The following is a 17832-nucleotide window of genomic DNA, read 5'->3' as shown; positions in this document are numbered from 1 at the left end:
ATGGGAGTATCGGGAAACCCCCATCACAACTCGCGCAGCAGCATTCTGCACCAGCTGAAGCCTCCGAGTGGTCCTCAAGGGCAGCCCCATATAGAGAGCATTGCAGTAGTCTAACTGGGAGGTCACGAGCGCATGGGTGACTGTGCGTAGGGCATCTCGGTCCAGATAGGGTCGCAACTGGCGCACCAGGCAAACCTGGGCAAAAGCCCTTCTGGTCACGGATCCTATGTGATGTTCAAAATTGAGCCGTGAATCCAGGAGGACGCCCAAGTTGCGAGCCCTATCAACGGGGGGTAACACCTCACCCCCCATCGTTAAAGATGGAATAGTCTGGTTAACCCGAGATGCCGGTATGCACAGCCACTCAGTCTTGGCAGGATTGCGACGAAGCCTGTTTCTCCCCATCCAGACCTGGACCGCCTCCAGGCAACGGGACATCACGGCAAGGGCATCACTGGGTTGGTTCAGGGTGGAGAAAAAAAGTTGGGTATCATCAGCATACTGATGATACCCCACCCCGAAACCACGAATGATCTCACCCAGCGGCTTCATATAGATGTTGAACAGGAGGGGAGAGAGAACTGATACCCCACCCCGAAACCACGAATGATCTCACCCAGCAGCTTCATATAGATATTGAACAGGAGGGGAGGGAGAACTGACCCCTGAGGAACTCCATAAACGAGAGGCCTCGGGGCGGATCTCTGCCCTCCCGTCAACACCGACTGCGAGCGGCCCAGGAGGTAGGAGGAGAACCACCGTAAAACAGTGCCTCCCACTCCCAACCCCCTGAGACGCCACAGTAGGGTACCATGGTTGATGGTATCAAAAGCCGCTGAGAGGTCTAATAGGACTAGGACAGTGAAACAACCCCTGTCCCGAGCCCGCCAGAGATCATTCACCAGCGCGACCAATGCCGTCTCCGTGCTGTGACTGGGCCCGAAACCCGATTGGTACGGATCCAGATAATCAGTTTCCTCCAGGAACAGAGGAAGCTGATGCGACACCACACTCTCAACAACCTTCGCCAGAAAGCGAAGGTTGGAGACCGGACGATAGTTATTTAAAACAGCTGGGTCCAGGACAGGCTTCTTGAGGAGGGGTCTCACCACCGCCTCCTTCAAGGCGGTGGGGAAGATACCCTCCATCAAGGAAGCAGTTAGTACTGCCTGGAGCCAGCCTCATGTCTCCTCCCGAGCTGCATAAACCAGCCAGGAGGGGCACGGGTCCAACAAACAGTTGGCAACAACAGCAGGTGGAAAGGCAGCCAAAAAGTAGTTGAACATGCAGGTGGGCCTGAGCAGACCTGAATTTTGTTCACGGATCATTGCAGTGTTCAGAACTTTGAGGATCAGTCATTAGTCCATTCAGTGGTGGTGTGATTTCAAAATGGAGATTCTCAGTTATCGCAAAGATGCTTTCTCATGAGGCAACTGGGCTTTCTTGTTTTTGTTTGAAGATGTTTCGCTTCTCATCCAAGAAGCTTCTTCGGCTCTGACTGGATGGTGGGGAATGGTAGGATTTATACTCCCTCAGACAGCTGTTCGTTTGCATTCTTTTAGCTTCCTGGAGCTTATCTGTGTCTTCAGGGCCACCTGAGTAGTGCAAATTGGAGGTGTGGAGGTTTCTTGGAACTGTTGAAAGGACTATGTTGTAGACTGGAGATAGATGAGGTCGTATCCCTCCCCCCTCTGTTGAGAGAGGGCTGTTCAGTTTTGACATAGGTGACCTCTTTGACCCCTCTTTGAAACTAGCGGTCCTCTCTGTCCAAAATGTCCAACCAATTCCATTCCCCACCATCCAGTCAAAACTGAAGAAGTTTCTTGGATGAGAAGCAAAACGTCTTCAAAGAAAAACAAGAAAGTCCAGTTGCCTTGTGAAAAAGCATCTTTGAATCTAATTTCAAAAGGTCACTGAACAAACATACGTTAAACAAGGATTACTGTACTTGAACTTGAGATGCTAAATAAGAACAGAAAAGAATTGTCAACTTTCCTGATCCTTCCTTTCAAAGGGGATTGTGAGTGAACTGGCTGGGCTCTTATCTGCCATGGAATATGTGCAGAAGACGTTGGTGGATGAGGAACTGGCTGATTGGAAGAGGAGACAGCAGATTGCATGTATTGGTGGGCCACCAAACATCTGCCTAGATCGTCTGGAGAACTGGTAAGAATGGATTCTGGCTGCATTTTTTTTGCATAACTTGTCAGTTATCTTTCAGTAAATTTATAAAATGAGAATATATTGTCAGTACAGGCTCTTTCTAATCCACCTTTCAAATGAAAAGTGTCATTGAAGTACATAGAAAATATTCATGAATAGAAAATGTGCAGGATGGTCTCTCCATTTTTAAAGTTATTATAGAGTTGACATTACCAGTACATTTAGATCAGGAATTTCTGCTCATTCAGGTTCCTTGTATGGCCCAGATACTATTAAACTATACCCCTGTCTTAGTGTTGTGACTCAGGGTCAGCCTGTGGGTTCGGCACCCGGCTCAGATGTATCGGATGACTCAGATGAGGGGGAGGAGGTGTGTGTGGGTGACGAACCGGCTGATGATGGTTTGGAGGCTTTGCAGAGCCCTCAGCCGGGAACCTCTTCTCAGCTGCGTGAGCCCGAGAGTGCGGAGGAAGATGACCCACAGCTGGCCCTGTTCAAGGACGCCCGACGCAGGAGGCAGTCGAGCAGGAACAAACAAAGAAAGGCTGTGGGACTCCTCGGGAGGAGGCACAGGGAGACCACGCCCTGAGCTCTCTATAAAAGGAGTGTTTGGGGAGGGGCTGGTTGCTGAAAGCAACTTTTCCGCTTGAGAAGACAAGCTCTAGTGTTTTTGTTAACTGCGTAATAAATCTTGGCAGATGCCTTTTAGCCTTGGACGCTCTCCAGTCTCTTCTTTCTGAATAGGGGTTTGCCTTATTACAAGGCCAGAAGAGGGCTGGTTCAGAACAGTTTGCTTTCAGCCCCCCACCCCTTATTACTACGATGGAGCAGCTTCTTGCCGAGAATGCCCAGCTCACCCAGCAATTCACTTTGCTGGCAGCTCAGGTGGCTCAACTGCAAGCTCAGGTACATGCTGCACCCCCACCCAGGAGGAAATGTCAGATAGCTATGCCGGATAAATTTGCTGGTAATCCAGAACTGTTTCCTGCCTTCCTGGGACAATGCCAGCTTTTTATCAGCGTGAGAGCAGTTGATTTCCCCACTGACCGAGATAAGGTGGGATTCGTGTTGAGCCTTCTGTCGGGAGATGCAGCTCGTTGGGGCACGCCTCTGTTGGCACAGCCTAGCCCTTTGTTGGATAACTTTGGGGGGTTTTGTGACCATATGCGCCTCATGTACGAGGACCCGATTAAGGCGCAGACTGCCACCCGACGCCTGAAAGTTTTGAGGCAGGGTCAGCGCCCTCTACAGGCCTATATCAGCGATTTCCGGCTGCTTAGCCAGGATTCCGCCTGGAATGAGGCTGCGCTCGTGGATGCCTTTCAGGATGGCTTGTCAGAGGAGATGTTGGATGAGCTGGCCCGCCTGGACATTCCCTCAGATCTGAATGGGCTGATCCATCTTTGTCTGCGGATCGATGCCCGGTTGCAGCAGCGAAAGAGTCGCCGTGCCACCCCACAGACCCCTGCCGCCCCTGTTGTGCGTGAGCCCCCAGTCCAGAGGGAGGAGCCAATGGAGCTGGGTGCCGCCAGGTCCCGTCTATCGGTGACGGAAATGGACAGACGACGATCGGAGGGGTTGTGTTTTTACTGTGGGGACCCTGGACATTTGGCTGCTTCTTGTCCAAAGAAGCGTCAGCGGGCATCAGTGACCAAGCCGGCCCCGAGAAAGTCCCCTGCTTTGCTGTCGGGAAACGGCCCGAGCCCGATCTAGTCGGTGTGATAGATCGGTCGACCCACCACGACCACGCCGAGCAACGCCATTCCGATGGTGTCTGTGAACCTCCACGGCATTTGATTTTGGAGGCACGACTGATCCTTCCTGGCAAGCCAGAGGGGATTCCGGTCCATGCCTTAATTGACTCTGGGGCTACCACTAACTTTATGGACTCGGCCTTTGTGGCCAAATGGGCTGTTCCTCAGTGCCCGGTGGATCCGCCCATGCTAGTGGAGACTATTGATGGTCGAGTGCTCCTGTCCGGGCCTATTACGGCCGCCACGCAACCAGTGAGTATGGCTATCAGTTCCCATGTGGAGGCCATTCAGTTCTACATCACTTCGGATCTGCACTTCCCCGTGGTCCTGGGACTGGCGTGGCTCCGGGCGCATGATCCACAGATCTATTGGTCTCAGAACTTGGTCACCTTCCCAAGTTTGCAGTGCGTGGACCACACCCGTCATATCTGTGCCGGCCAGGTGGAGGGCTCCTCAGGAGTTTCTTTGCCTCCCGAACTGTCCGACTTTGCTGATGTGTTCAGCGAGTCAGAGGCGGACCAATTACCCCCGCACAGGCCCTATGACTGTTCCATTGATCTAGTTCCTGATGCGCCTCTCCCAGTGGGGCGTTTGTATTCCATGTCGGAGCCCGAGTTGGCTGCATTGCGGGACTTTCTGACAAAGAATTTGGCTCGTGGTTTCATCCGGCCCTCGTCCTCGCCAGTGTCTGCGCCCGTGCTCTTTGTCAAAAAGAAGTCGGGCGAGTTACGGCTCTGCTGTGACTACCGGAAACTCAACGCCATCACGGTGCGTAACCGCTACCCGCTGCCCCTCATCCCCGAGCTCTTGGACCAACTCCGGGAGGCTAAGATCTTCACGAAACTGGACCTGCGTGGAGCTTACAACCTCGTCAGGGTTCGGCCGGGTGATGAGTGGAAGACGGCGTTTGGTACTCGCTATGGACATTTCGAGTACACGGTGATGCCGTTTGGCCTGACCAACGCCCCCGCTGTGTTTCAGCATTTTATGAACGACATCTTTCGAGATCTGTTGGACCAGTTTGTCGTGATTTACCTGGACGACATCCTGATTTACTCCCCGTCGTGTGAAGCGCATCATCAGCATCTCCGTCAGGTCCTGCAGCGCCTCCGGAAACATCGGCTGTTTGCCAAGTTGGAGAAGTGCCAGTTCTACCAGGTGACCATCGATTTCTTGGGTCACCGCATTTCTCCTGAGGGCATCGCCATGGAACCGAGTAAAGTTGAGTCGTTGCAGAGTTGGCAACCCCCACGTCGCGTGAAGGATGTTCAGCGACTTCTTGGATTTGCCAACTACTATCGAACATTCATCCCTGGCTTTGCTGCCTTGACCGCCCCCCTTACCCGGCTTCTGCAGAAGAAGACTCGGTTCCAGTGGAACGCCCCCGAACAACAGGCGTTCCAAGCTTTGAAGGACGCCTTCATGAAGGAGCCCATCTTGAAGCATCCTGACCCGCAACGGCCGTTTGTCGTGGAGGCGGACGCCTCCGACATTGCCATTGGGGCCGTGTTACTCCAGGCAGCGACGCCTAACGGTACCCTTTTCCCTTGCGCGTATCACTCTCGGAAATTGAACCCCTCAGAGCGCAACTATACCATCTGGGAGAAGGAGCTGCTGGCCATCAAGGCGGCGTTCGAGGCTTGGAGGCATCATCTGGAGGGGGCACGGCATCAAATCGAGGTCCGGACGGACCACAAGAATCTGGAAAGCCTGCAGACCGCTCGGAATTTGAACCAACGCCAGATCCGGTGGTCCCTCTTCTTTGCGAGGTTTGACTTCCGGGTGCGGTACATACCAAGCGGGCACAACCAGAGAGCGGATGCTCTGTCCAGGAAGCCCGAGTACACCCGAGTGGAAGACAAGCTTCCGCCCAGGACAGTGATCCCCGTCGAGTCTTTTGCTGCGGTGCGGGAGCTGGTGGATATACGGGCTCGGATCCGGGAGGCGCAGCAGCAGGAGGCGTGGGTGGCTCAGCAGAAGGAAGAGGTGGGGCCAGATTCGCCTTGGTCGGTCACGGATGGACTCCTGTATTATCGTGACCGGCTCTATGTTCCAGGAGGGCCACTCAGGGGACTCGTCCTCAGCCAATGTCATGATAACCTGGCTGCGGGGCATTTTGGCCTGTTCAAGACTCTGAACCTGGTCTCCCGTACCTTCTGGTGGCCCCGAGTCCGACACGATGTCCAGTCTTATGTCACCTCCTGCGTCCCATGCAGGCAGGCCAAGTCAGCGACAGGGGCCCCGCCTGGTTTACTGCAGCCTTTGCCAACGCCCAAGAGACCCTGGGGGGCTGTGTCCATGGACTTTCTGACGGATCTACCCCCATCCTCCGGCTTCACGACAGTGTTTGTGGTGGTGGACATGTTGACCAAGATGGCGCACTTCATCCCCTGTCGCGGCTTACCGTCAGCTCGCGCCACTAGTCGCATGTTCATCCAACAGGTGTTCCGGCTGCACGGCCTTCCCGATAGGGTCGTCTCCGATAGGGGGGCCCAGTTTACAGCCCGCTTCTGGCAGGAGTTGATGCGGGCGTTGGACATTAAGGTTTGCCTCTCGTCCGCGCATCATCCTCAGACCGACGGGGGTACCGAGAAGGTCATCGGCATCTTAGAGCAGTATCTGCGCTGCTATGTTAACCTGCAGCAGGACAATTGGGTGGACTATTTGGCCATAGCCGAGTTTGCCTTTAACAACTCGCAGCACACCTCCACGCAGATGACACCGTTCTTGGCCAACGTGGGTTATCACCCCAGGTTTTTCCCCCTTTCTCCCGTGGACTCACCGGAGCCGGCAGCGAACGAATTCATGGCGGAATTACAGGCGATCCATCGGTTGGTGCGACGGCAGCTGGAGAAGGCCAAGGCCGACTACAAGAGGTTCGCCGATCGGTCGAGAAGGGATACGCCTCCATTATCGGTGGGGGATCGGGTCTGGCTGTCCACCAGGAACCTACCATCCACTCGGCCGGCAAGGAAGCTGGACCACCGTTACCTTGGACCGTTCCCAGTCGAGGCCGTCATCAACCCGGTCGCCTATCGTTTAACACTGCCACGTTCCCTGCGCGTGCACCCCGTCTTCCATCGGTCCTTGTTGGTCCCCGAACAACCGGCTTGTCCACTTCGCCAAGCGGAACCTCCCCCATCAGGACCTCGTGATGGCGACAGCACCCCCGAGTACGAGGTCGCCAGCATCAGGGATTCCCGCTGGCTGAAAGGTCGCTTCCAGTACCTGATCGAGTGGAAAGGGTACGGGCCGGAGGACTTCACATGGGAAGACGCGACCGCCGTTCATGCCCCTGCGTTGGTGACTGCTTTTCACGAACAGTTCCCATCCCGACTGCATCCGGATCGGCAGCCCCGGGGGAAGGGCCCTGCGGTGCGGGATAGTGTTGTGACTCAGGGTCAGCCTGTGGGTTCGGCACCCGGCTCAGATGTATCGGATGACTCAGATGAGGGGGAGGAGGTGTGTGTGGGTGACGAACCGGCTGATGATGGTTTGGAGGCTTTGCAGAGCCCTCAGCCGGGAACCTCTTCTCAGCTGCGTGAGCCCGAGAGTGCGGAGGAAGATGACCCACAGCTGGCCCTGTTCAAGGATGCCCGACGCAGGAGGCAGTCGAGCAGGAACAAACAAAGAAAGGCTGTGGGACTCCTCGGGAGGAGGCACAGGGAGACCACGCCCTGAGCTCTCTATAAAAGGAGTGTTTGGGGAGGGGCTGGTTGCTGAAAGCAACTTTTCCGCTTGAGAAGACAAGCTCTAGTGTTTTTGTTAACTGCGTAATAAATCTTGGCAGATGCCTTTTAGCCTTGGACGCTCTCCAGTCTCTTCTTTCTGAATAGGGGTTTGCCTTATTACAAGGCCAGAAGAGGGCTGGTTCAGAACACTTACCTGACAAATGGATATGCTAGAGCTGCAGGTTATCCATTCCTAGCTTAGCTGGGTGATTGTATAAATTGTATAAACATATCCAGAAACCAGGAGAAAATAGTTAATGATGGCTGCCTTAGGTACAAAGTATATTTTCTCAGCTGTGATGTTGTCATAAGCTGTAGCAGTTTTTCTTGTTATTGTTCCGTATTCTATTCAGGATAACATCCTTGGCTGAATCACAACTTCAAACTCGTCAGCAGATTAAGAAACTTGAGGAGCTGCAGCAGAAGGTTTCCTACAAGGGGGACCCAATTGTTCAACACCGGCCATTGCTGGAAGAGCGCATTGTGGAATTATTCAGGAATCTCATGAAGAGGTACTGCCTGTTTGTCTCTTGGGTATGTGGGAAAGGTCCAAGTTCTCTGAAATTGGACTGCTGAAATATCGCACATTGACTATTTACAATCAGTCACAAGTTTGTCTATTTATTTAAATAGCAAAGAAACAGCACATAACTCATTCCTGGCAATTAAAACCAAGTAAACAATTAAATACAATATACATTTCAGCCAAAAATTAACTTCAAATGAAAGCTTGGACAAGACGGTCTTGACCAACATGGAAAATCAGAAGAGAAAGAGCCAGGCAGACCTCTGAGAGAAACAGACTGTTTTTACATTTCCTTATTCATAATTGTTCTGTACTATTACTGCATTAACCTGCAATTTAAAATATATATTAAAAATTGCACATGGGTTTTATCTTGAAAATGCATGTATTTTTGGTACTGATGATGCATTTTGTTTTTCATTTGAGAAGTATACCATATATTTTGGAGAAGTATGAATCCCAAAAATGTCTGACTGTTTTGCTTAAAAATGCAGTCAAGTATAATTGTCAAGCATTCTTGTTATAACTTTTTAATGAACTTGTAAATTTGAACTAACAGTTTTCTCCACTAATCACCACTAATTTTCCTCTTTGCTCTTGCAGTGCTTTTGTGGTGGAGCGGCAGCCCTGTATGCCAATGCATCCAGACCGTCCACTTGTTATCAAAACTGGAGTACAATTTACAACAAAAGTGCGGTGAGTTTTCTGCTCACAGACATTTGAAATAGAAAGGAGGATTCCACAAGCAAGCATCTAAATTAAGATACTTACTTAAAATCACCTAAATTCTTCATCAGAAAAAGTTCTAATTCTGCAACCTTTTATAAATTATTTTATGATTTGTAAAATGTATTGCAAAGAAGGGCTAAGTGGGCGTTTCCATGTTGCAAGAACTGGGCATGACTAGTCTAGAGAAGGGCCAGAGGTGACATAAAACCAGTGTTCCAATATTTAAGGGGCTGTCACAGAGAGAAGAGTGACAACCTATTTTCCAAAATATCCAAAGATCAGACAAACAATGGATGGAAACTGATCAAGGAGAGATTCAACCTAGAAATAAGGATAAATTTTCTGACAGTGAGAACAATCAACTGGTAGAACAGCTTGCCTTCAGAGGTTGTGAAGTGCCTCATCCCTGGAGGCTTTCAAAAAGAGACTGAACAGCCACTTGTCAGAAATGGTATATAGAGTCACCTTCTTAAGCAGGGGGCTAGATTAGATGACCTAAAACAGAGGTCCCCAGCCTTTTGGGTACCAGGGACTGGTTCCGTGGAGAAAGATTTTTCCATGGACCTGAGAGTGCGTGATTTTGTGTGCTGCCTGCATCCCACGGATGGGGCTTTGCTTGTTTGTGTGGACCGGTTGTTGGCATGTTGTGGCCTGGTACCGGTCCATGGACCAGGGGTTGGGGACCCCTGACCTACAGGGTTCCTTCCAGCTCTGTTACTGCTGCACATAATTGAAGAAGTCACTGAAGCAGTCTTGAAAACGTTTAACATTGTTTTAGAGAATGAAAGATAAGGCATCTACATTGTTACCTATTTCCATACTTGCACATTGCAATTGAGAAACTGTCAACAGTGGAGGTATAATGGATCCTTTCTGCCTTAAATTAGGATAAGTATCATTTTCTTACTGGGCTTTATGTTAATGTCAATGAGCAGCTGCTGGTCCATCCACCATCAGTTTAGCCTAGTATGGATCAGATAAATTATAGATTCACTGTGTGTGTTTGTGTTACTGATGAGCAGGAGTAGGGAGAGACATGTTTTCAGAAATTAATGTATATTTTCTCATCTGTAGGTTACTGGTTAAGTTTCCTGAGCTGAATTATCAGCTGAAAATCAAAGTTTGCATTGACAAGTACGTTCAAATGCTCATTTTATATTAAATTGAAAACTTCAGCCTTTTTTTTTTACTTTTATGTAGTTTTATCAGTATATCCAGTCCATTTTTTCCAGATTTTATGATGCACATTTATTCCCCTCTTGCAGGGATTCTGGTGAAGTGGCTGCCCTCCGGGGGTAAGTTTAAGATGTCACACTTTCAATATTGCATTTGAGAAGTTACTGGTGGATCTCAGATATGTTATTCCCAAAGCATCTTGGGAGGGCCTAGCTTCTTTTTTGTTGTTAGGATGTTGTTATTTTAATAATTGCTTAGACACTCTAAAGGTATACCTATCTTTGGCTTATCAAGATCTCGGAAATTTAATATCTTGGGAACAAATACTAAGGTGATGAACATGGAGGAATCCAACAATGGAAGCCTTTCTGCAGAGTTCAAGCATTTGGTGAGCGTTTTTTTTTATAAATATGGGCCCAGCATGTGGGTAACGAGAATGAATAAAGCAACCACACTCTCTTCCTATATTCTTTTATTTGAAATGAAATAATCCACTTTCCATTTTAGTGAGACTGCTATTTGAAGTTACGTCCTTAACCCGTAAGTGTGATTAATATCACAATACATAATAGAAACAAACCACTTGTATAAAGTATAAAATCATTACATTCTTATTGCTCATAATATGCTACATTTTTCATGAGCGGGCACTATGACAAGCTTCATAAAATGGAAACATAAGCTTTGAACATTTTTTGGGAATTGTAGCAAAGAAGAGAAAGAAATATGAAAGATATTCTTTTAGGTTTGTTTTCTTATGCTAAATGATTTGCTTATGGAGGAAAGGTTTTAGGTAGGTCCAAACCAACCTACCCAATGTCATCCCTTTTCTCTGTCATTCACAGACACTGAGAGAGCAGAGATGTGGCAATGGTGGAAGAGCCAATTGCGATGTGAGTATCCCATCAGGTGGCTGGTTTTAAATTAATTGTTTTAAGTTGAAATAGGAAGTGCTAGAGTTCCCTGATGATGAGTTAAATAACAACAGTTCTGTTCATTCTCTTTGTTTTGCTCTTGCTTAGCCTCCTCCCTTTCATAATCGAGTTTCCAGAACATTTCAGTCTTTGAATTACATCCAAAGTATCTTTCATGAACAAAAGTAGAGTAATACTGAGGAAGAGAAATTGTCAGTGTTAGATATAACTTGAACAGGGTATTTTTATTTATTTATTTATTTTTATTTTTATTACATTTATATCCCGCCCTTCTCCGAAGACTCAGGGCGGCTTACAAGCTTAGCAGTAGCCTTCATTCTATGTATATGCCTGCTTATTAGGGCTTTCACACACACCCCAAGCGGCATTATTACAAAGTCAGCTTAATTGCCCCCAACAATCTGGGTCCTCATTTTACCTACCTCGGAAGGATGGAAGGCTGAGTCAACCTTGAGCCTGGTGGGATGCGAACCTGCACTAATTGCAGGCAGCTGGTGTTACTTCAGGAGGCATTAGCCCACTGCGCCACCAAGGCTCCTTTATTTATTTTTAGTCCTGATCCCCATTCTTTTGCCATTTACTTGTTTAACCTGAAGACATCTTAAACAAAATAAGAATTGCCATGTTTTTGAGAGAACAAAGAATTCAACTGTAATTTTTAATTGGTTTGTTTTGAGTGTATTTCTAAGTAAGAATCCATAAGTTGGTGTCTGTAGCATGTTATGGTCCAGTGAATGGTGTTAAATGAAGAACCAGATATAAAAATAGGAAAAACTGTATAATGTTCTAAATGAATGTAATCCAGGAGAAAAAAAATTTTTTGTCAGGTAATATGAGTAAGAACAAGATAAAGAGAATATAGAAAAAACAATGGTGCCTTTTGAAGACTCAAGAATGAGTTACAATGGTGACTATTTGATAAGTATTTGCTTGGAAAATGGTCTGTTGGTTTCAAATACGTTATTAAAACATGACTTCATTCATATGTATACATGGCAAAGGAATGAATATAAAACCTAAAAGTATTATTGATTTGATCAGTTATAATGTAAAATTATGAGAATTAGTAAAAAGTACAAGGATTAGGGACGCGGTGGCTCAGTGGGTTAGGACGCTGAGCTTGTCGATCAGAAGGTTGGCAGTTTGGCAGGTCGAATCCCGAGTGCCGCGTAACAGAGTGAGCACCTGTTAATCGTCCCAGCTTCTGCCAACCTAGCAGTTCGAAAGCACGTAAAAATGCAAGTAGAAAAATAGAGACCACTATGGTGGGAAGGTAACAGCGTTCCGTGCGCCTTTGGCGTCTAGTCATGCCGGCCACATGACCATGGAGACGTCCTCGGACAAGCGCTGGCTCTTCGGCTTTGAAACAGAGATGAGCACCGGCCCCTAGAGTTGGAAACGACTAGCACGCATGTGCGGGGGAGCCTTTACCTTTACCTTTACAAGGATTAGAGAAAAGTACAAGTTCTGTATGAAAAAGATAGAGTAATTTCCCAATAGGATAAGTGGTAAATGAACATAAGGAATTAGAATGAGAAATCTACTTGGAAAAGACCAAAAAATATTTTTACAGAGTGTCACTAACATGGAATTTACATTAATGAGAGATATGAAAAAGGATAGTTGATGGAATGATTTAGACGAGAACAAATTGTATACAACCACAATTAATGTAGAAAATAGGATGAGAGGAAGAGATTATATAATGTGCATAGAGAGAAAAATAATTTCATAGAAAGTAGTCAAAGAAAGAAAGAAATGGTTGATATTTGAAGAGAAAAAATACAGAGCAGTTTTGATGAAAATAAAAATTTGTTTGAGAAAGGGATAAAGTGCTTAAAACAGAATGCCAGTAGGGTACCTGGAATTAAAAATAAAACTAATGAAACAATTTGGGATAAAAATGAAGCGATGAAGGAATGTTTCAGAGATTTGTATGGGAATGATACATTAAAGAATAGAATGGAAATGAATTCTACAAATGTTAGTGTCAAAGAAAAGGAAAAATAAAAGCTCAGAATACAGTATAGATGATTAGCTATAGATACGTGACTTGAATTGTTTATGAAGCAAGAGATCTTTTTTATCATGTGTATGAGGATTGCTTTGGAGTTGGGGAACACTGTTACTGTTAAAGACTGAATGGAAAAATAAGATTTGATTGTTAAGTGTGCTTAGAAAACTGCTAGAATTCTGATTGAAAAAATACAAGATCTGAGAATGAGCAAATATTGCAAAATGCAGTGCAGCTTTATGCCAGACAAAAGATAAGCAGATATCTGCTCTTCAGCTGGTCATTGGGCAGTATATAAATGTAAAAAAAAAGCTCATTTTATTGATTTAGAGCAGGGACCGCCAACCTCCAGGCCACGGCCCATTACCAGGCCTTGAGCTGTTTGGAACCAGGCCATGTAAGTGATGGATGAACGTGCGCACATCCCCACTTGTGTGAGCAATGGGCGAGCACATGCATGCATACTCCACTTGCATTTGCATGAGGGGTGTGCGTGCCCACCACTTGTGCAGAACCATCCCCTCCCCAACCCCCCGGCCAGGCTGCAAAGCCGGAAAGGTGTGCTGCAGCTGCCAAAAAAGCCAACACAGTGCTAGGCTGCATTAACAGAGGGATAGAATCAAGATCAGGTGAAGTGTTAATACCACTTTACAATGTCTTGGTAAGGCCACACTTGGAATACTGCATCCAGTTTTGGTCACCACAATGATGTTGAGATTCTAGAACAACATCTTGCAACATCACGTGACGTGTTGCGACGTATCACGACTTTTTTGCCATTGCCAGCAATGGGGTGGGTGTGGTTTCACTACGATGCATCCAGACTGCAGGCCAGCAGTTTGACACCCCTGCTCTAGAAAGAGCACAGAGAAAAGAGCAACAGATATATAAGGAAAGGTTGCTGGAATTGGGTATGTCTAGTTTAATGTAGAGAAGGATGAGGGGGGACATGATAGCAGTCTTCCAATATCTCAGGGGCTGCCACAGAGAAGAGGGAATTAAGCTATTCTCCAAAGCACCTGAAGGCAGGACAAGAAGCAACGGATGGATACTAATGAAGCAGAGAAGCAACTGAGAACTAAGGAGAAATTTCATGATAGAACAATTAACCAGTGGAACAACCTGTTTCCAGAAGTGGTGAATGCTCCAACACTGGAAGTTTTTAAGAAGAGACTGGACAGCCTTTTGTCTGAAATGGTATAGGGTTTCCTGACTGAGCCAGGGGTTGGACTAGATGACCTCCAAGGTCCCTTCCAACTCGATAATGATGATGATGTTGTTGTTGGGGAACTCTGATTTAGAGAATGGTGTGATAAAATGTAGGCTATTTTGGATTGTTTTGTGTGACTGTGAAACAAGGTTGCTTCCTGAATGTATCCACATGACAGAATTAAATATGAATGGAAGAAAAGGTTTAGCAAATAGTTCAACTTTATGCAGAAAGTTAGAGAAATGTATAACATCCCACGTTTAATATATTTATGGATAAATGTATAAGACATTAGGGGTGTATTGGTTGTAGTTATGAATGGTGTATGTACTTTTCCATGCAGATAATAGTATGGGCTATAGTAGAATATGGGGTTTTTTTTGCAAGGTATGAACATCAAAATAAGTTAAAATGTTGCATATAAAAGTATGTTTCCTCTCTTTTCGGTTCATACCAGTAAGAATTGATTATATAACATGAAATAAAAAAGTTGAATAGAGAGGGAGGTGGATACTACAGTCTATGAAATATGGCCGACAATGAATGAATACTGAATGCTTGGCATACATAAGACAGATTGTTTCTAACCTCAAAAATTAAAATCTCCCTCTTTCAGCCTCAGTGGCCAAATTGGAGAAACTGGAAGCTGAGAATATGCAATTGAGGGCACAGCTGTTTCAACTGACGGCTTGGCTTGATGCCTAGCAATTTCAACAAAACTAGCCAGCTCCTTTTTACTACATCAGATATGTCCAGTGGCTACTCCTGAAAAATGTGATGGATCCTTTCGCCAGTTTTCTGCACTCCTGACATACTGTAATCTTTATGTGTTCCTTTATCCTGAAGATTTTGGTCTGCTTATCTGGGCCAACTGCAAAATGGCTTGCTCCATTGCTGCTGCAAGAAAGTATTATGTTAATCAATTTTGACAAGTTCATAAGTTAAAAGTAATATTGGAAGATTCCAGCAACAGCTGACATATGAGAAAGTTATTCCAAGGGCACTGTCAAATGCAGAACACTGTATGTGAATGACTTTCAGCATCTGATCCAAGACTTGAATAGGAATTGGTGGACCCATTGGTGGACCCATTCAAGGACAGCCACAACGATTCGTTTTTGTCTATACTGATGGATAATTGAAACAATAACCATCAAGGTCCCAGTTATACCACCATCACTAAAATCAGGACCAACTCAAATCAAAAATAAGAGCCAGCATCATTTTGGTTTCAGATATTCAGCCAAAATAACTCTGTCCCATTGCTTCAAGATAAGAACTTTGCATGATTTAGATGGGCTTTTGGATCAGGGAAAGATTGATGTCCAGTTAGCCCAAATAGCACTCGTAATGCCTATATACTGTATATTGCATGTAATCTGGCTTATAGATTGATTGGCTCTCAACCAACTAGCAACTTCATAGATCTGAAGTTTGACAGTGAACATAATATTCCTTGACACTCAATAAAGCCCCCCCCCAATTGTTGAAACCATCAATAGAAGACTACTGTTGATCAGTGCAATTATATGGACTACTGACCCTGTGAGAATGAAGCTGGCTGAACACTCTGAATAATTGGAATTCTTTAGTTTCCTACTTCCTTTCACTGTTGGATTTAGCATGGCTTCAGGTTTATGAGTTCAAATTGTTTGGTCAGATAGAAGAGTAAGTTTCAAGCCACCATGATGTAAAGAGCAGTTTCCATTCCAGGGCCCTAATAGGAGACAAGAGAGAAAATTATTTACATGGCTTCTGCCAAAAGTGACTCATTTGTTCAGGAAGCAGGAGGCTAACTATTTGCCATCCCTGTGATTACCTTATTGTTACATCCCTTCTCACTGGCTGGCCAAGTAAGCAAGAAGATAATGGATTTCAGTAGAGTTTCTTTAATGCTATCCTAGAATGTGTGCTCTTGAAAGTTGTAACAGGAATTCTCCATTCCTTGGTTATAGTAAATTAATTATTTTTTTAAACAAATGCTTTTCATCCCCCTCCCATTTCTCAGCAGAAATCAGAATCTGATAAACATTCAAGCTTTCACACAATCCCTCCCAACAATTGACTCATCAAATTTCCTTTATCCAGATTTATTGACTCTTGGAATCTATATTGGCAACACTGAGGGATGTCATTTCAAAAAAATTGAAAAGAACAACCATCCATTCTTTCCTACCATCAGTTGCAGTTTTATATTTTTTTTTCCATTTAAAAAAGTCATCCAGATCATTCCCTGGAACAGATATTCTTTCCAACTGAGTTTGGAACTGTGCCTGCAAAAATCCACAAATGATTTCTCAGAAGGGCAAATCTGAAAGTGATTAGTAACAAAACTATGTTTCCTATCCCTTGTGACAATTTTGACAATACAGTTACTCTGCTAAGTTTCTATAGAGCTTTTACAGTTTTCCCAGCACTTGATGAGCAACATTTTTGGGATTTCATGGACCAATTTCTTATTACTTATCTGGATGTCATTTTGTTGTAATTTATTCTTTCCCTTACCCAGAACCACATACAGTGTGTATAGGTGAAGTTGTTGAGCCTTCAGGAGAAGTGCCTGTGTACCAAATTTAAGAAGTATGAATTTGAAGCAATCACCATTGATTTCCTGCATCATCAGATTTAATCTGAAGGAGTTCAGATAGACTTGGCAAAGATGGAAGCCACTTTCTTTTGGTAACCTCATCAAGAAAGCAAAGACATCCAGAGGTGACTGGCCTTTGCCAACCAGTATTACATAGCCATTTCTGCTTCTACATAATTCATAGCTGCCTTGATCAAGATATTATGTAAAGATCATTTGACTGGGACACTTAGGGACAGGTAGCTTTTGAAAAAATAAAAGAGGGCTTTCGCCACCCAATCAATTGTGCAATATACTCACCCCATGTAGCACTTTGTGATAGAGGCAGGTATATCAGAAGTAGTAGAAGAGCCATATAATTACAAGTTCCTTGGAAATCCCAGCCTTGATTTCCTTCCATGTACTGTTTCAGAAAAATCAATTTCTTTGATTGATATATTCCATCGCAAAGAGTTGTTTGCTATTAGAGTGGCATTTAAAACCCAGAGGCATTCATAGGAAGGGGCCTAGCAGACCACAGTTTATGACAGATCTCTGTAAATTTGAGTATCTCCAGAATGTGCCTAAGCCGAATCAAAGGTTGATTTGATGATCACTATTCTTCTTGCAGTTTAATTTCAACATAAACTCCAGTGCCCATAATATAGAATCTGATACCTTTCTTGAAATTGGAATACTGCATATGATGATTTGCCTCCTTCTTCATCTGTGATAACTCCAGAAACTTTGCATCTGTGATATTCCCTGGCTTTTTGATAAAGCAAATCAAGCAACTACTGCAGAACAATTCCTGGGCGGAATCATGACTCAAGGAATCAAAATACAACCAGCTTTCATCCCACATCATGCCCCCCATATCATGCAGCCCTAAGGCTACTGTTACATTCTTTCTAGTCTGTTATGGGTGAAATTCTTGAAATGTAGTGGTAACAGTTCCCTATAAGACATGTTAGGTTTTTCAAGATCTTCCTTCTGGTTGTTAGATTTTTCGTGATCACATATTAGAT

At 45.4% G+C, this 17832-nt stretch overlaps 1 protein-coding gene across 2 annotated transcripts in view; it reads left to right on the top strand.

Moving 5' to 3' along the window:
• Positions 1-17832, top strand: part of STAT3 (signal transducer and activator of transcription 3) — a 65677-nt gene that overhangs the window by 33191 nt on the left and 14654 nt on the right. For both annotated transcript variants that reach the window (XM_083376272.1, XM_083376271.1), the window contains exons 8-14: positions 2015-2166; positions 8002-8160; positions 8778-8870; positions 9978-10037; positions 10169-10198; positions 10374-10467; positions 10925-10972. In XM_083376272.1, the coding sequence (XP_083232398.1) occupies positions 2015-2166; positions 8002-8160; positions 8778-8870; positions 9978-10037; positions 10169-10198; positions 10374-10467; positions 10925-10972 (636 nt within the window). The remainder of the gene's footprint in view (positions 1-2014; positions 2167-8001; positions 8161-8777; positions 8871-9977; positions 10038-10168; positions 10199-10373; positions 10468-10924; positions 10973-17832) is intronic.

The sequence above is a fragment of the Vipera ursinii genome, assembly GCF_947247035.1.
Source record: "Vipera ursinii genome assembly, chromosome: Z".
In the NCBI taxonomy this organism is placed as follows: Eukaryota; Metazoa; Chordata; class Lepidosauria; order Squamata; family Viperidae; genus Vipera; species Vipera ursinii.
Note: the sequence above shows the minus strand (reverse complement) of the source record. Positions and strands in the feature narration are given on the sequence as shown.